This window comes from Mauremys reevesii, linkage group 4, assembly GCF_016161935.1.
Source record: "Mauremys reevesii isolate NIE-2019 linkage group 4, ASM1616193v1, whole genome shotgun sequence".
NCBI lineage: Eukaryota > Metazoa > Chordata > Testudines > Geoemydidae > Mauremys > Mauremys reevesii.
The window spans coordinates 96,710,586-96,730,635 of NC_052626.1; the positions used below are offsets into that span (position 1 = coordinate 96,710,586).

Below are 20,050 nucleotides of genomic sequence, written 5' to 3' on the forward strand. Positions count from 1 at the left end.
CTTTCACCAGCATACACATAAGTAGGGATACACCCAGTGGCAGAACTTACAGGCTGCTGTGATCTGCTCTGCATGGGGAGGCTACAGCTAAGGAACTGCTCAAGAGCACCCCTCCCCCTCTGGAGTGTAAACCCAAAATTATACTGTCTTGCGCTGCACAGAAATCTGTACTGCGTAAGCTCATGAAATTTGCCTCCTCCCTCACTGTGGAGAGGAAATATTAAACATCTTTTTGCCCCAAGTTATAACTCCCACACACTGGTTTGAAGCAAAAGAAAATTTATTAACTACAAAAGTATAGATTTTAAGTAAGTGATAGCAAAGAGATCAAAGCAGATTATTTAGTAAATAAACAACTGGGCAAACTCATCTTAACTGACTAGATAGGTAGGATATGAATTAGCAAATTCTCACTCTGAGTAATAAACAGGCTGGCAGATTCTTAGGGCACAAGCTGCCTTGGCTTTGCAGCTTGGCTTTCCCAGGTTTTTGTACACAGGCTAGCAATCCCTTAGCCTGGGACCATCACTTCCCCCCTGTTCAGTCTTTATTCCTCAGGTGTTTCCAGGTGTGTTATTGCAGGGAGAGTGAGGTAACATCATGATGTAATTTTTCCCCTTCTCCCAACTTGCTGGAAAGCTCTCTTGCTGTGACCTGGGTCAAACCATTCCCATTGTGTAGTGCTATCTCTGAGAGGTTTCTGTTGTACACAGTTCCTGAGGTAATCCTTGTGCCAGCGTCCATTTCCTCAATAAGCCATTAACATTGTTTGACCTTCTTACTGCTGTACCTGAAAGGCTGCTTGTGGGCGTTTTCAACCTTACAACATATTTCAGTAACACATACGTAGCCAAACTTCATAACGTTACATACAACGATAGCACATATAATCCAATGAGATATTAATGTTTAGCAGATTAAGACTTTTAGAATGATACCTCCAGAAAGCATGCTTTGTACAAAACATATCTAATTACATGACAGCAGTGATTATTGGGGTGCCAGGGTGTCACGTTGACAAAATCCCCAGTCGATACAGTTATATTGACCTTTTGCCAGTACACCTTATTTCATTTGAGGGAAGTTGTGTAAGATTTTGCCAGTATTACCGGCTTCACTGCTTGGAAGATTTGCCAGCATAGCTATGCCAGTTAAGGGGGTGATTTTATTTTTCTAGTGTAAACAAGGCCTGTGGGATTTTTTTTCCATTGCAGTAGCTGTAACCTATGATAACATGGGTACAGAGATCAAACTCTGTACACTGGGCTAGCCCTAGACCAAATGGCACCCCAGGCAAGGAGCGTCTTCGGTGCCCCCTCCTCTATGTGTGAAACTTCTGAATATCTCATTTTTTATTTCATATGTAGCCCATTTCACAACTTTGATGCACAATTGGCATGCTCTGTCATACAAGATGATAAATTTGCACACTAGGATCTGTAAAGCTGTATGTATTCATGCCTCATAGAAGCAAATTTAAAAAAAATTGGTTTCCTCTAAACTTATAGAAACCTCTTAAATTTTAAGAATAAATGAAATGTACTAGCTTCAAGAAATTGAACTGTGAACCAAAATTGGGTGGACCACTATTAAATAGTGTTACTGTAGGTGACAGCCTTAGAATGTTAATCCAAGTCCTTTAGTTTGAAAGGTTGCTTTTCTCGCCTTTCCCTTTTGTCGCTAACAACAAAAACAGCACCCCACCCAGTGTCCCCTGAGCCTGGCACCTCAGGCAGTCACGTGGGCTGCGTGCCCCTAAATCTGGCCCTGCTTCTATGGGCAAAATGCAGCTATGCTTTTTAAAGGACAAGAGAGTAGAATATCATGCACCATGTGCTCACCCTGACTCATATAGAATATCTTTGGCAAAGTCTGGGATATGCCCACTTAAATAATGGCTTTGGAAATAAATGCCTTAGATGGAGATGGAACATTTTGGATCCCATATGTAAGATTTGACTGATGCAAGATGACACATTCAAAAGCAGGACATTTGGCAACCCTAATTTTGAATGACATCAGAAATGCACTCATAGACTGATGCATTTGTCACTTGGATCCAGATTGAGGTCCCAACTGGATGGAATGCCGTATTACTGCCCTTGTCCTTGGAGACCTTCTCACGATATTATCAGGCATGCTGAGGGCCGCTGTGGTCCAAATCAAACATTCTTGTTCCTAAAGGAGAGTTGACACATGTGCAATGTTTGTAAATTTGAATTGTGATTGCCCATATAGTTTCACATTTTCAAAAGAACCTAAGCCCCATTTAAAAACACTGAAATAAAAAACCGTCTATGAAATCATCGATGATTCTTTAATAGTGAACGCATGTCCTGATCCCGGCTAGTCCTTGTTTTCTCTAGCATAATTTTCATGCTAACACTATGCAAACTCTGTTGAAATCAATGGGAGTCTTTCTGTTGACCTTTGAGGGCTTTGGACCTGGCCCAGATAGCATTTATTCACGACCGTCTCTGGACCACATACTTCTAGGACCATGTTTGTTTGCACCACTTTCCACAACTAATGTGTTAGGCTTTGAAGCAACGCCAATAAATAAATAGCCTTATTTGGACTAGAGTATTCGGCATTTTTATTGGCAGTTTCCCTTTTTCCTTAGGAATCTATTACTGTAATATGGATTGCCTAAATGTTTTTGGCACCCAGAAGACTTGATCAAGTTCACTGTATAGAAAGCACCTTGTGGGGTCCCCATGGTTACAGAAGTAGAAAGAATCTATAATGTGTTCTTTACTCTGTATTTTTCTAAACGTATATAGACTGTTCAAGCCTTTAGTTCCCTTTAAATAGAGACTTTCCATGTAATTGCTCTGTGTAAACCCTATGATAGATTAGAACTAAATACTGTTTTTTAAAAATAGATTACTGGAATCAGTTGGTGCTAGATTGTATTTTTCAAGCACTCTACTTTCTCTTTAACATTTAAAGGTTGCTTCACAAACCAATCCAGTAACATCAAATGAAGGAATTACAAACTCTGTCAGATTGTTGATAGTAGTTCTTCCACCAGTGTGTGTTCATTGGGTCAGGTTTTTTATTTTGTGTGTGTGTGTGTAAGCTTGCTTTCACTTCTCTTTTAATGCTGTTCCTAAAAAGTGTACAGTTACAAAGGTAGTAATAACATAAACTGACAGATGCTGTGTATATCCTCCTCCTCTTCTATTTGAAAAAAAAACAACCATAGTATTCAGCAGTAGTTTGCAACAGTGTGCGGGGCTATTAGTACAGAATGCAGCAGTATTTTCAGTAAGGATTTGATTATCTGTGCTGAACCCTGAATTTTTACAATAACCTCTTTTGAAATCTGAAATGTAATGTTACCTTTTCCCATGGTATTTTACTTCCACATCTGTGTCAGGAACCATGTATCATTTAAATTGCCTAAGGTATGTCTGCCTACCAGATCACTAATACAGGCCCACACAGCAGCCACTGGAATTGGTGATGTCTAGAAAGCCTGTACAAGGAGATTGTCTTCAATTTATGAAGAGCTGTGATGCATGTTATCTTACAGGGAACCACTGTTTTGAAATAGGGTTATTTGTTGGGGGATGGCAGGCCTTTGTTCTTCTGAGATCACCTGTGATTTTGACATCAGAACACCCTTTGCTTCTGTGGAAGGTGGCTCCAGGCAGGTAAAGAGGATTCAGTACAATGCCAACAAGACCTACTCATGAGTCAAGTGGAACAAACACTGCCTCAGGCACAATGTCCCTGGGAATGCCTGAGGCGTGAGGACAAAAACAGCCCGTTACACCCTTTGAAAGGAGCAACATGTACTCCCTGTAGTCTGGTTCAACTCTGTTGGGCAATTCTAAGGAAGGGTGTATGGCCATTTCGTATTCCTCCATTTGGGGAGGTTAGTGCTGCTCTCAGAACTAACCTAGTGAAGTTCTTTACTGTGGGTGAAATCCTCAGCTTGTATAAAATGGCATTAGTTCCATTTATTTCAGTAGAGCTGTGCCTTTTTATGCTACTTGATAATCTGAACTATTGCACACAGAAGCTGTGACTGTAAAGGTTTATTATACTGTCTAGTTCTTTTGCATTCACAATGGGTGAAATTCACCTCCATGCAGAGGGCTAAGATGTTAGTGGAGCGTAAGTGATGCCTAGGCCTTCTGCACTAGTGTAAATTTTATCCTATTAGAGCACAAGATTCAGCAGTACCAGTAAATAGAGTGCATATTCTGCATCTGCATGACAGCAGGGAATTCTGAGGCTCATTGTAGTCTGTTACCAATACAAGGTAGTTGTCTTGTAGTAATGGACGAAAAGGACTATGTTGCTATTTCGTATTTGAGGCCTATTGAAAGCTTAATTATTTGCATCATGTTGGTAATTTCCCATAAGTATCTTATCTATTACCAGATAATACCAGGTTATTAAATATGCAAGCACAACAGGTCTACTTTATCTGTGTATTGTTGCCCTCTTTTATGAACAATTTTAATACACACGTACAATGTAAATTACACGCCTATCTCATTTTATACAATTTTCTCATTTGGAATTATCTGCTCTTGGTACAGAGATGAGAGGTGATCACTGAAGCATGGTGAAAAAGATAAGGGGCCAGGGGTAGGAGAGAGGAGAAGAAAGAATATCAGGCATAGTAGACTTTCACTGAGCTGCATACCAAATAGGTGGTGTAATCCAAGGTACAAGTGTGGGAGATAAACAGCCTCTCTTGCATGCCTAGCTTTTGCCATGAATTCAGGTTGCAAGTCAGGTTGTTTGCATCCCTTTACTCTCTGAGGGAAAGAAATTTCTTTTGCAGCAAAGGGTAAATCTGGGCTTTTTTTATTCACCAGAAAAGAAGCAGATGCTTTTGCATGTTCTCATTCTTAGAAAAGACTATGAAATTGCCAATGAAAATGTACCTCTTCCACCTCAAACAGTCTCCAAAGTCTTTGAACTGCAAGTAATTTGATTTGCCCTATATAAACAAATCAGTTGGTGCTAATTCTGCCGTCAGATACTACTGTAGCCAGTGGGACTGCTTTGGACTGAGAGGCAGTCCAGCTCAGTGAATAGAGCACTCACTGTAGTTGGAATCAGGAGACCTGGTTCTAGACTCCTGTCCCTGTCAGTGACTCACTGTGTGTCTGGTCACTCCTTTTGTGCCTGTTTCTTCCATCACACTGTTTTTCATGTCTATTTAGATTGTAAACTCTTTGGAGCAAGGACTGTATCTCACTGGGTATTTTCACATTGCCTGCTCACTGAGGCCCTGAGCAAAATTGGAGCCTCTAAGTACTATCATAATATAAATAATGGGTATAACACATGGCAGTGTTTTGCCCCATTGTATATACCATTGTTTAATCCACAATTGTTGGCATTGTATTACAATTTTGAATGTTTCCATGTTAGAGTGTAGCTTCCTTTGCTTTCACAATGGTTGAAATTCACCTCTGCGCAGAGGGCTAAGATATAAGTAGGATGTAAGCAGTGCCTAGGCCCCCTGCATTGACATACATTTGATCCTATTAGAATGCAGGGTTCAGCAGTACCGGCAGGTAAAGAGCATTTCTGCTTCTACTGTACCAATGTCATGGAACGTGACTTTTGGCCCTTTTTAGTAAAATTTAATATTTACAAACTGTTACAGGTAACTTAGCAAGAGTTTAAAAAAAATCCGTAAAATGTCTGTGTCTAGGCAAAGCAGAAGTGTCAGATTTTACAAATGTAATTGTTTTAAGAGATGCAAGGATGAGTTTAAGCACTTGAAACTGGAATACATTAGAGTATTAAAGTTATTGTAAATAAACTTAATTGCTTGTTCTTTACATGATTTCTCTAGAATGTGAAGCAATATTTCATTATTTACGACAACACTGCCTCTATCAAAAGCTTTAAAATTACACTTCAAGACTAAGGGCCAGATCCTCAGCTGCTGTAGATTCACATTAGCTCTATTTATGGCAGTTTCCACCAGCTGAGAGTCAGGCCCTGTTATCTTTCCATTATATTTTGCTACCATGGAGATTATTAGAAGCAACCAACCCTCTAAATATCTTTTATGCAGATTTGAATTCTCAAATGAATTCAAGTTCAAAATTGTTTAAGTAGAGGAGTCAGATTTTTATGGGCACGTTCACCCAAATTGCACATGGATGCATGGAAGCGCTCTGTATTATATGCTGATATATTCCTTTCTAATACCGAATCAGCTTGGCAATGGAAAGGAATACAAGAAGGAATGAGTTTAGTCTACATTTTACCAGTAATGGGGATATACTTACTTTCTGCCTCAGAGCCAGGTTTTGACAAGCCCTTTGGGTGGGTGTGAGGGAAAGTGCACAAGAGCCTCCTCTATTTTGCATGGCCCTGCAAGAGCCTTTCACAATTGCACTGGGACTGCTCCTCCAGTGTGCCTGAAAGGAGGCAGAGAGGAGGCAGGATCCCCTGCGGAGCCCCCTGGCTGCCCCTACACGTAGGAGCTGGAGGAGGGGTCATGCTGCTGCTTCCGGGAACCATGCGGAGCCATGGCACATGCGGAGTTGGGCAAACCCCAGACTCTGCTCCCTGGCAGGAGCTCGAGGGCCAGATTAACATATCTGAAGGGCTGGATGCGCCCCCAGCCCCCAAGCTGTAATTTGCCCACCCCTGTCCTAGTGGATGTAGGTGTATTACAAGGAACTGTCCCAAGCCACAGGTGCCGGAGGGCCCACCTCCTTAAAGGAAGATTCCCCACTGTGAAGGGGACTTCACCGAACCTGTAATATAATCCCAATTAATCTCTGTGGGATTGAAGGTAGGGATGGTGTGCCTCCCCTGGCTCCACCCACGCCTTGCCTCCAGCCTGCCCAGTCTTCTGAGTGCCCTGCATGGAGTCCTAAAAGGGGGAGAGCATGTGCATGAGCTGTTCCTGTCTTGCACCTTGCGAAGCTGGAATAGAGAGATCCCTGCAGGGATAATCCTTGAGGTTTAGGGTTTAAAAAAAAAAGTATATAGAGATATTTCAGAATAGAATATAAATTACTCCTTATTCATCTGCTCTGACTAGCAATGTCCTAGTCCAGCATAGACGCTACATACCTCTCTGCCTCCTTTGACTATGCAGAGTTAATTGCGGCTTGCAAGTGCTGCACCTGCAGTATTCCCTGTCCATATGTGTACTGTTAGCTCTCTCTAACCATGCAGACTCATTCAGTTTAGCCAAATGGAGTTCTTATTTCAGATATTCCATGTTGAAAGACAAGCACATCTGTCTTTATAAGCTATTTGTTTCCATAAAGAGAAACAGAATCATCTGTATATTGAAAAAGACACATTAATTCGTTCCCATTGTTTTCCCTATGGCGGCAGAAGGCAGTGAAGCACAATAATTAATGAAGAAGAGTGTTTTGGATTTATTATTCATGTAATTTGCATTAAATGAAAAAATATGGGTTGAAAAATGTGCTGGTGAAGGTCATTGGTAGCATCACTTTGAAACAATAATTGTTTGTAGGACTAGAATCCTTTCTTCCTGTCCAGTTGGGTACAGTGCTCTGAAAATGTCAAAGGCAATTGAATACAAAGCCGCCTTGTAAAATTTATTGTTAGGCAGGTTAGGACTGCATAAGAAATAGGATACTGAACAGGGGCGGCTCTAAGCACCAGCAAACCAAGCTGTTGCCTAGGGCGGCCAAATCTAGGGGGCGGCAGGCTGGGACCTGGGACCCTGCCGCAGCCATGCGGCGGGAGGAGGTCCGCTGGACGACCGACGGACACCCTGGCAGGCATGAGGGGCGAGGGGCGCTCTCTCGCTGCTCCTGACCTCTCCGCAGGGCAGCGCAGGGCGCAGGCGAGCCGCCGAGCCGCCGCGGGCTCGCGTTCCCGCTCCCTGCCCGGAGAGCTCCGCTCCATGCCCCGTCGCCCGTCGCCCCCCGCCGGGACCGTGCTGAGCCGAGCGAGCCGGACGCGGGAAGCGGGAGAGGGGAGACGGAGGCGCGCGGAGCGCGCGCGGCCACGGCGCGCCGGGGGGGCAGCCTAGAGATACTGAATATCCCACTAGGGCGTATTTATGTTCTGCAGAAAATGTTGATTTAAGTGATTTCCTTGGTTTAAATGTCCCAGGCTGATGTGCCCTTCATCAGAGTTGAAATGCTACATTGCTGACAAATTCTTTTCATTTTGGGAAAGAAAGGTGAATCTTAGCAGGTTTAGCAGGGAGCCTAGTCTACCAATCAAGGGAAAATTGCATCCGGCCATCTTTCTGAGTGCAAAGCCTCCACTGAAGCCACTGGACTTTTTATTTAAATAACAATGGCAGGAAAAGGCCTGAGGGCAAAATGCTGTCCTGTCTTTTGTGGATGCTCCACAGGATATGCAGGAGCATGGCTGCATATGGGCCAAGTATTTCCGTGAGTATTAGGGGCTGATCTCTCCCCATCGAAGTCAATGGCAAAATTCCCAGTTGTGCAGGATCAGGCTCTAGATTGGAATTCTTGCTAATGATCCAAGAAGAAATCCTCCATTAGGAGTACGTATAAAATGCTAGTTGGTAGGGCACAAATGGGCTCTCCCCCATGCACCTTTCCCTCCATTCACATGCAAGAGCAGCTGTGAGGTGGAGTGCACATAGGGTTGCCAACTTTTTGATTGCAGAAAACTGAACACCCTTGCCCTGCCCCCAAGGCCCTGCCCCTTCTCCGAGACCCTGCCTTCTGTTCACTCCATCCCCCCTCCCTCTGTTGCTTCCCCCCCCCCACACACACAAGCTCATTTTCACCAGGCTGGGGTAGGGGGTTGGGGTGCAGGCTCTGGGGTGGAGCCAGGAATGAGGATTTGGGGGTGCAGGAGTGGGCTCTGGGACAGGAGTGGGGCCGGGGCTCAGGAGTTTGGGACTCGGTTGGGGCAGGAGGTTGGGGCGTGAGAGGGGGTATGGGTTCTGGGCGGTGCTTACCTCAGGAGCCTCCTGGAAGCGGCCGGCATGTTCCTCTGACTCCTAAGCGCAGGGGCGGCCAGGGGTCTCTGCGTGCTGGTGCTGTCCATAGGTGCTACCCCCGCGGCTCCCATTGGCTGCAGTGGGCCAGGGCAGCACATGGAGTCCCCGTGGCTGCCCCGGGCCTAGGAACCGGAAGGACATGACGTCTGCTTCTGGGAGCCACACAGAGCCTGACGCTGTGGCCAACCAGACTTTAGGTGGCCCAGTCAGCTGTGCTGACCAGAGCCACCAGGGTCCCTTTTCGACTGGGTGTTCTGGTCGAAAACCGGATGCCTGGCAACCCTAAGTGCACGCTACTCCTTTTGGGAGCAGCAATAATGTGGTGTAAAGGTCCTGTTGCCTTCAGGCTTCTGCAAACCATCTTGCCCTCCATTGGCAGGGCTACTTAAAGACACTGCTCCACTGTTGTCAAGTATCAGAGGGGTAGCCGTGTTAGTCTGGATCTATAAAAGCTGCTCCACTGCTGTTCCTTTTCCACCTGCTCCCACAGCAAACCTCACTGCAGTTTTTCCCAAAGTATTTAAGATAAATTGTTGTTGTTGAATAGTAACAGAGAAGCAATATAAAGTAGCACCCAAAACTTTCTGTTGGCTGGAAAAGGAAGGAGTCTGAGTAAACAATGACTGTGTCAAGGGTATTGATTTTCGAGTCTTTGCCTTTGTGTGCAATGTTTCTCAGCATCTGCTTTCCCAATGTGTATTTTACACCGCCACTCTATAGTGAGGCTACATCTTTTTTTTTTTTTAAATGGGGTGACCAGAACTGCATGCAGTATTCAAGATGTGGGTGTACCATTGATTTACATAGTGGCATTATGATGTTTACTGTCTTACTTTCTATCCCTTTTCTAACATTTTTTGACTGCAGCTGCACATTGAGCGGATGTTTTCCCGCGAGAACTTTCTCTTGTGCTCTACAGTGATCCAGCTATCAGTATATTTGAATAATTACAGACTTACATTTTAATTCATACAATGCTCAAAGGGTTTGGTTTTGATTTGGAGTGCAGTGCCCAGTGTGTGCAAAGTGACAAGTTGCTGCTACTCTATCAGTAAGGTGTGAAATCCCGCCTCCTCCTTAGCTTTGTTTTGGGGGACTGTTTTTTAGCTGCTTTGGCAGTTAGTTTAAACAGACAAATTAACATTACACTGTGAAACGAGTTTAGTGATGAGGAAATAAAGTTGACTTCTCTGAATGGAATCCAGACATATATTGTATATGTAGTCAAAATAATACTTTAATGCAAGAGAGATGATGCAGAGAATTACTGCTAGGAGCAGTATCATTTCATCTTTATGAAAATATAATCGAGGCAAAAAATAAGACACCGACGGGAGCTCTTTTTATTATTTATTTATTTATTTTGTATTACTGTTGTGCTACAGGGTATTGGTGGCTGCCAGCAAGTTTGTTTGATCTGTGGGCAGGCAGAGACCTCACTGAAGCTGACCGGTGTGTTAGCCGCCATTCATTCAAGCTAACTGAGAGAGCAATTAAATAGTCCTTTGTTTAGTGATAGCTGAAACAATAGTAGCCACCCCAACTCAAGGTCCATGGAAGCCCTGACAAGAACTAACTCAGATTTCCCAGGGACTGATTGAAAATTCAGGGCTGGGTCACTGATTGGTGGAGCTGTGTGTGTCTGTGTATATCAGTATCTGAAAGGGAGGAGAAAACCAGTGAAGCAGTTGGTAGCATGGCCCTGAGATGGAGCAGAGACAGAGCTTCTTGGGTTACAGGATGGGCTGGAAAGCAGGCTTGGATTTCTGCCTGTTGCTGTTTGTTTCTACTGTGTTCAGGGAAACAGAACTTTGTGGATATTCTTTGTAAATAAACAACATAGCACCAAATAAATAAGTAACTTGTATTCCGAATTTCTCCCCCTAAAGGAAACAACCTGGCAAGGCCCCAAATATTCGCTAACTGCTCAGGTCAAGGAGCAACATTATGATAGGACCCAGAGGCCCTAAGTTCATGATCCCATTGTGTTAGGCACTGTACAGAAACATAGTAAAAGACAGTTCCTGTCCCAAAGAGCTTACAATCTAAATAGACTAGAAAGATAAAAAGTATTTATTATCCTCATTTTATAAATGGGGAGCTGAGACACAGATGTGTTAAGTGACTTGCCCAGGATCTCACAGAAAATATGTGGCAGAGTTATGATTTGAACCTGATCTTCTGAGTCCTGGTCCAGCACCTTAACCATAAGACCATCATTCTTCTCTTTCCTTTTACTCCAAGGATGCTTCTGTGTTTGTACATTGGTTAGGATAATGGGCCCTGATTACCCCTGGGGACTCTGAGCACTACCATGTAAAAATAATAATCATGAGAATGAGTGCATTTTAACTGTACATTTTCATTCCACATATTGCATTGCCGCATGCACTCATCTTTGAGCCAGAGCTGCAGTAATTATTGGTTAAAAAGGAATAATCTTTTAATTAGGAAATGATTCTTCTCTCTTGTGATCACTATTCTTGCTTTGTTTCTCCTGAGCAAGGAGGAGAAATTGCAGAACCTTTTGAGCAGAGAAAGAAAGGTGTTGTCAGAGCAAAGAAAAAGCTGCACGTGTGGGGGAAGCACAATAGTTAATTTTTTCTGTCTTCCTCCCCTTCCTCCTTGAAACACTGGTGTTTTAAAAAACAAACAAACAAAAAAGTTTATGGGAAATAATTAGGTTTTCTTTCCAGGCATACTTTTCAAAAATGAAGTTTACATACTGTAACTACTACCTCGTTCATTACTGCAATAACATAACACTTGCTTATGCAAGCAATTGTGAATATAGCCCTTTATATGATGTTTTATGTGCTAACACTTCATTTTATGGCATGTTAATTAATGTTCAATGGCAAATGAGGTTTTGGTGATAAGCGCACGGTACTAACTGTTGCACACTCTTCCTCTCTGTGTTTTATGCTTCTGTTTACACTCCTACCTTTTTGTCTGTCTTGTCTATTTAGAGCTTGACTACACAGGCAAGTTTTACCAGCTACACTGGTATAATTATACCACTCTAGATAAACCAATATAGTCGTGCCTGTATAGCTCTCCCTGTGGACGCTCTTATTGCGGTATAGGAGAGGCTTCTTTCAGTTTAGTTTAAACCCCTGCCAAAGCGATGTGAACTAAACCAAAAAACCACCCCTCTTATACTGGAATAGGGTGACCAGATGTCCTGATTTTATAGGGATAGTCCCAATATTTGGGGCTTTTTCTTATATAGGCATCCATTACCCCTCGCCCCCGTCCCGATTTTTCACATTTTCTATCTGGTCACCCTATACTGGAAGAAGAATGTCTATAGGGCAGTTACAATGGTATAACTGTGGAGATTTAAATTCACATCTTAGCTTATACTGTAGTAACTTTCCTGAGTAGACAAGCCCTGAGATCAGGGGTGGGCAAACATTTTGGCCTGAGGGCCACATCTGGGTATAGAAATTGTATGGCGGGCCATGAATGCTCATGGAATTGGGGGTTGCTGTGGGGGGGGGGGGAGATGAGGGCTCCAGCTGCAGGAGTGGGCTGGGGATGAGGGATTTGGGATGCAGGAGGGTGCTCTGGGCTGGGACCAAGGGGTTTGGAGGGCAGGAGGGGGATCAGGGCTGGGGCGGGGGGTTGGGGCACAGGGGTGGAGTGGGGAAGCTCAGGGGCGCAGGCTCCGGGTAGTGCTTACCTCAAGCAGCTCCTGGAAGCAGCGAAATGTCCTCCGCTCTGGCTCCTATGCAGAGGCGTGGCCAGGCAGTTCTGCACCCCACCCTGTCTGCAGTTGCCGCCCCCGCAACCCCCAGAAGCAGCAGCATGTCCTCCTCCAACTCCTACGCAGAGGCGCAGCCCTGGCCAGGTGGCACTGCATGCTGCCCTGTCGACAGGTGCCGCCCCTGCAGCTGCGGGGGTGGGGGGGGCAATGCTTGGGGCAGGGACAGTGTGCAGAGCCCCCTGGATGCTCCTACTCATAGGAGCTGGAGGGGGGACATGCCACTGCTTCTGGGAGCCGCATAGCAAGCCCCCAACCCTGCTCCCCGGCTGGAGCGCGGACCGGGGAAAGCCCCTGACCTCGCTCCCTAGTGGGAGCTCAAGGGCTGGATTAAAAGTTCTGATGGGCTGTATGCGGTCCATGGGCTGTAGTTTGCCCACCCCTGCCTTAGATTGTAAGCCTTTGGCGGGGGCAGGGACTGTCTGTCACTATGTATATGTACAGTGCCTAGCAGAGTGAGGCCTAAATGTTTGTCTGGGCTCCTAGGCAATAATAATATCTCTAACGTAATAAACCCTAAATAGGTTTTACTGAATGTAATAAACCCCAAGTAGGTTTTATTGAATTGTAAATGTAAGAGGAAAGTGTGACCAATGATTTTTTTCTTATTTGCAGGCCTAGATATGACATGAGGAAAATACCACAGTATACAGATCCTCACACCAGTGCACAAGACCTATGCAACACTTAAGCCATATTTTGAGGCTCAGATGGTGCACAGTAGAGCCCTGCCTGGGACTGTTTTTAGAGCTCTCCAGAGGGATTGGGATCCCACAGGACCCACTGCCGTAATAGTGGGAGCAGGATACAAAAATAGTCTGGCACAGGGCTCTAGTGAATAGACTTTGTACTGGCCCTCCATGTAAGGGTGAATCTCACACCATCGTCATATCTTTATTTGATATACTGTGTGGCCAAATTCTGCCCCTACTGGTGCAGGCACGGGGAGCAGAGAGGCTGCCTGGTGCATTCTGTATTGGTGAGGGCAGGACCCCACAAGGCAGCGGGCGGGGTGATATGCCGTGGAAATGCACTGAGCTGTTCCTCTCTTCTTGTGAGTCCCTGACTTTTGACGGTGGAGAAATACAGTATAAATGCTAGTCACCAGGGGCTTGGTCATGTCTGCTAATCTCAGGCCATGCCCAACAGACTAGCTGGCCCATTTTAGTGTGTGCTATTTTCATTATGGAAGAGGTTTCTTACCACCCTCCCTTATCTCTAGTGCTTCAAAAGGCAAGATTTAGTCCTCGTTGATGTTTTCCCTAACATATACTGATGGATAAATAGATTTTTTTTATTAGTCTTACTCTTCATTATTTCCCTGTGTACAGAAGAACTCAAGGAGAAACTAAAGGAGTATGTGGACGAGGTGAATATGCGGAAGCCTGGATTCATCAAGGTGGTCCGGCACAGCAAGCAAGAGGGGCTGATCCGGTCTCGAGTCAGTGGATGGAGAGCTGCCACAGCACCAGTTGTTGCGCTCTTCGATGCTCATGTGGAATTCAACGTTGGATGGTAGGTATCTTGCTGCTGCTTGCAATTATTTGTAAATTATGGCATGATATTTATCCAGCATATAAGGAGATGAAGTTGTATGCAGCTCTTTTGACATAGATTTAAATAGAGAGAGAATTATGAAAAGCTTATTGTTCATAATATGCAACATACCGGGTAGTCATATAATCAAGACTCTGTTTTTTAGAACTAGGTTATTGTCTGCTGTAGTGGTTATGCCGGTAAATGCATGTTGCTAAATTAGACAAGTAGAGCAAATTAGAGATTTATTGCCTCTGGTTAAAATTTGTGTCAAATTTATATAGGCACAATATATTACTGTTCTCTTCCATTTTCATTTGATTTTTGTCAATAGCCAGTGCACAGCTGATAAATAATCACTTAGGCATGGAGAAGCTCAGTAGAACAGGTCAGACATGTAACAAACTTGGTCCTGATTTTTTGTATGCAAAATTAAGGGGGTAATGCAATTTTTTTTATGATTTAGGGCCAGATTCTGTGGTTTGCTGAGCTGATCCGATGAGATGCTGTGGCCTCTCAGTACTTCTCAGGATAATTCCACGTATTGTTCATCCGAACATACAGTATTCTTTACATTTCTTTCACCATTGCATTTAACTAAACTTTTTTGAAAGCAGACAGAGGCCCCGATTCAGCAAGATATTTAAGCACGTGTAACTTGAAGTATTCAAATAGTTCCACTGAAGCCAATGCACTCACTCGCCTGCATATCTGCTAAAGTATCTTGCTCAATTGGGCCCTGAGCCAGTTAAGCCTCCAGTCTAAACCAGTGTTTTGGGATCACCCCATTATTAATTGCCCAGAGCATAGCAACTGCAGTTTGGATGGCCACGTGTGTGAGGGGTGGAGGTGAGGGGGGCCTTGGCAGGAGCTGGGAGAGAGATGGAAACATCCAAAGTTTAACCCAGTTCACGTGCACTGAATGTATAAACATTTTTCATTTTCAGCAAAGGAATAACAAATGGCATAGGCTGCCAAGCTCAACACTCATTTCTAGGAGACTTGTGCTGTTCGTATTTAACTGCCAGCAGCTGGCTTTACAAGATACAGAAAAATTACATAATGATGTCTTGGATATGTCTCAGATGTGCTCCTGGTGTTACAGTGGTCTCCTTAACAAATCATTTTAATTAGAATCTAAATTGCATAAAACATGTCTGGGCAAAGGAGGGTAGATGATTCAGGGATTAGGAGTGGGATACCAAACCTTTCACTTTTAGGTCATTGATTCCAATTCAATCCATTGGTTGATAGTGACCAAAAGTTGTTAGCATCTGAAGCTGTTCAGTGGCCTCTGTGAAATTAGTTGGTGGTTTTAGCCTGATTCCTAGTCAAGAGTGACCACATCAGAGAATTATTATCACAACTAGCTCTGACATCTTTGCTGATGGACTTTAAATGATTTGGATGGTGCTGTCCAGAGATCAAGGGTAGAGTATCCTTGGGGCTGCATTACTTTTTCATACTTACAGGTGGCCCAGCAGGTCACAGCTGAGGCTTATTGAGAGGGCGGGTAATGGGGGGGAAAGAGAGGACCTTCAGTGACTGGTCTATTACTACTGTAACTCTCATGAGCAGTTAATTATACAGCTGTCCAACTTATGTTTAGTTTCCCTGTTACTTCTGTATAAAAAGATGGTCTGTTTAAAGGGAAAAGAGCTATTGTCCCTGGGATACTTCAATTATTAACTTCGATCTTCTTGATGTCCTTGATCATAGAGATGGCCTGGAGACGTCATCTTTATGTGGTAGCAAGGATGTAAATGGTAACTGATAAGAGAGGTCTAGTTTCTTCCATCAGCAGACTAGAAAGGAACAATATCCAGTGCGTGCTAGATTTAAAGTTACACTATATACTTTGGGCCAAATCCTGCAGCCTCACTCAGTCAAACCCACACTTCAGTCAATGGGAGTTTTGCATGAGTAACAACTGCAGAGTGTGCCCTTCAGATAATGTAGAATATAGGCTCTGGCTGGCATAAGGGTTTTGCTTCTGTTGAAACAATCTCAGTATTTGTTCCTTTAGGGCTGAACCAGTACTCATGAGGATAAAGGAAAACAGAAAAAGGGTCATTTCTCCTTCGTTTGATAACATCAAATATGATAATTTTGAAATAGAGGAATATCCCCTGTCGGCGCAGGGGTTTGACTGGGAACTGTGGTGTCGATATCTGAATCCTCCAAAATCATGGTGGAAGCTGGAAAACTCAACTGCTCCGATAAGGTACCATGCAGCTGTGTCATGGGTTTGGGACTTGTGGGAAGTGCTCAGTTATATGTAACAAATAACAAAGGGCTGGCTACATGCACTTTATTTTAACAAGGACCAAGGGGGCTGCTTATCAAACAGACCAATGGTTAAATTAGAATAAATGTTCTCACTGTTCTCTGCCACTTTTTTACCATTGCTCCCTCTAATAACCAGAAAAAAGTTGTACAGTCTCATGTACTTCATTTTTATATAACAAGTCAGAGCAAATATAAAAAAGCAAAAGAGAAGACTTGATGCTTGATTCAGTGTTGCCATCTACAAATATCTTGTCTGCTAATTTAATGGTAATGATCCAGAAAGACAATGCAGTTTACAAATGTATTGCAAAAAGGTACAACTGTCAGTGATGAATTAATATCTGATTATTACATTTGTGGTTATATCACATAGTAGTACAACTATGTGTTATAATCACACACAAATCTGGCCCATATATGTGGGAGCAAGGAGTGTGTGAAAACCCCTATTTTTGTGTGACCTAGCTCTGTACCTGCCTATTCAGTCTAGAGAACTGTTAGTCTGGTGCGGAAGAGGACCCCTGTCTACTCTACGCTACCAAAGGTAGCGTTGTCTCGTAAATGAGATTGATGACCTCCAAGCAGATATCCATAGATCCTAGTTCTTCTTTCTATGCAAATCCCAAGGAGCTCACTGTAACCTCCCCTCTGGTTTCCAGAAGCTTGTGCAGAAAGAGAGGAGGTGGTTGAGACTGAAGTACAAAAATTGTACCTTTGGAAGTGCTGGGGTGGGGCATCAGTAGGTGTCTCTTGTATTCACCCAGCTAGTCAACCTCAGAGCTATCTTTAGAGCTGTCAGATGGAATTGTTGGCTCAGACCTCCATTGACCCGCTCCATATCTGTAGCCATCACTCATTAGGAAGGTGAGAGGATGTCCTTAGACAGGACTAGGTGTCAGGAGATCTGGATATGAAGGCTAGCTCAGCCATAGACTTTGTATTTAAGGTGGAGATAACAATATCCACCTCACAGGGATACGAGGAAGCTTAATTAATGTTGGTAAAGTGCTCGATAAACTCTGGAAGGCCTTGTAGCAGTGAAAATTATTTTTAATATTTTCTTGTTGATTTTTTTGAAATAAAATAGTTGCAGTTCAGAACAAAGAACTGGTCCTGATTGTGCACTTCACCCAGTAATTACACCTCTACCCCGATATAATGCGACCCGATGTAACACGAATTCGTATATAACGCGGTAAAGCGGTGCTCCAGGAGGGCGGGGCTGCGCACTCTGGCGGATCAAAGCAAGTTCAATATAACGCGGTTTCACCTCAGATTTTTTGGCTCCCAAGGACAGCGTTATATCGATGTAGAGGTGTATGTGATTCCTGATGGACGGGGTTAGATTTCATTTTACAGTGATGGGCATTTAGATTTGATCCTTGAAAAATCCTTAAATGGGAGCGAGAGCTGGCTCTTGTCCTGGAATATTGTTTGTTTTTGAGATACATTGTACAAAAGGGTCATGTAATAATAAATTACGTTCAGCGTGTGGATAGATAGCGTTACTAAGACCATTCCCCAGTAACCAACACGTTATTACTTCAGGCTCTGTTGAAAGGAAACATAGTGAATATACAACAGAATTAAAAAAAAAAAGTCAAAGGGATTCTTTGCCTCAAAAAAATCCAGAAACCTTCCTATTCTGTGATAAACTCAGCACTATTTTTTAGATGGTATAGGGGCATCTCATATTTTCCTCATTACTAAATACATCAGAAATATTTTCTCATTATGCTGAAGTGGTGCAGTAATAGTGTAGGATAACACCACACAAATATATAAATCCGTACAAGGGGAGAATTTTAAGTTTTGTGATTAAGCAATCTTATAATCACATGAAAAGCAGATGTCTACATTTAACACAGCTTGATTGTTCTCTTCCTGATAAATGCAGGATGATTTACCCTATACTCTTGAATTGCCCTGTGTCCTTTCATTAATATCCTGTTGTTCCCAGTGCTCCTTCTGCTCACACTATGACAAAATGACTATTTTGTTTTTGTCATTATGCAAGGTAAGCTAAAAACCACTGTAAACGGTAGATTCATTACTCTACATTCGCCTTCCCTCATAGAGGGAAATTTATACTCTGTATGGTCAAATCTTCACTACTTTAAAGGTGGATCAGCAGTTGTAAGACTGAGTGTCTCAGGATTTTGAAGGAATAGGAAATTAGTATCAGTAGGACTGGGTGACTCAAGAGTTTTATCAATCGTACCTATGGAGACTCTCACCCCTAGACCACAGATTCAGATTTGTCCCTGATTAGCAGTGGTTGAAAGACATTAATATTTTACAGCATTTCAGTGAAAGGAGTGAGTTGTCTCATACCCACTTCTTGTGTCCATATTACAAAAGCCACCAAAAAAGGCCCTGACTCAAGAAAGCATCCATATATTCACTAAGGGCTCTTTAGCAGATAGTTAATTTAAGATTAAAGTTTAGCACGCCCTTAAATGCTTTCCTGACCAGAGGATGGACTTAAGCATGTGGTTAAGTGCTTTCCTTCATCAAGGGCAAAATTTGCACTAATTGGTACCCTTGTTGGTAGTCTACACAGAGAACCCAAGTGCTGAGTGGCAACAGAGACTGCAACCCTCTTCCCACTACAGCTGGTCTCTTCAAAACAGAGCTTGGACACAGGGGCAAAACATTGCAGGGGAGCATCACTCTTGTTGCTCATCCTGTACTGAGGGCTTCATTTTTCAGCATTGTTAGTTTGGCACCTTTCACCAGCACTCAATTTGGTTTAAAAAACAAATAGCACAATAAGACAAAATTGGCCAAATCCATCTTGGGTGTAACTCCATTGCAGTCCATGGTCTTACACCCAGTATGGCCCAGTGACACTAACTACAATCTGCTTGAGTGACAATAAAAAAGGAAGTAGCTTACTTGCTCTCTAACTGTTGTTTTTTGTTGTTCTGTTGTATTTATGCAGAAGCCCTGCACTGATTGGATGCTTCATAGTAGACAGGGAGTACTTCCAAGAGATTGGCTTACTAGATGAAGGCATGGAGGTCTATGGAGGAGAGAATGTGGAGCTTGGGATCAGGGTAAGGAAATGTAACAAACAAGCACTGATGATTTGTTCTTCTAAAATGTGACTTGCCCCACATCATAGGTGAAGAAGCAGACAAAGGATAGTAGAGGTAGTATGTGAAGTAGCTATATAACTGCTGTCAATCCGTGTGATTATGTAATATACCAAGAAAGTCATAGAATCCTACACGTATGGGTTGTGTACAGGAGGGGTGGGATAAAAAGCAGAGGCTCCCTTGTGAAAAATGTAGTTGGGGAGGGGAGGATACAAACATGATGTCGTTATTTCACACAGCTGATAGTGGTAGTTGCTATGAGGAAGCTTGGAGAAAACTTCTTTGTCCCACTTATAATGCAATCTCCTATATGGAGAGGGGCTTCTCAAAGATCTAATGGAGAAGGTTCTCCTAGATTCATCTGTTTATTTAAATTGGGGAGCTCACTTTGGAGGT

At 43.4% G+C, this 20,050-nt stretch overlaps 1 protein-coding gene across 6 annotated transcripts in view; it reads left to right on the top strand.

Moving 5' to 3' along the window:
- The window catches only part of GALNT18 (polypeptide N-acetylgalactosaminyltransferase 18), a 496,636-nt gene that overhangs the window by 349,807 nt on the left and 126,779 nt on the right, over positions 1–20,050 (top strand). For all 6 annotated transcript variants that reach the window (XM_039538363.1, XM_039538360.1, XM_039538362.1 and 3 more), the window contains 3 exons: positions 14,060–14,243; positions 16,291–16,488; positions 19,498–19,612. In XM_039538363.1, coding sequence (XP_039394297.1) covers positions 14,060–14,243; positions 16,291–16,488; positions 19,498–19,612 — 497 coding nt within the window. The remainder of the gene's footprint in view (positions 1–14,059; positions 14,244–16,290; positions 16,489–19,497; positions 19,613–20,050) is intronic.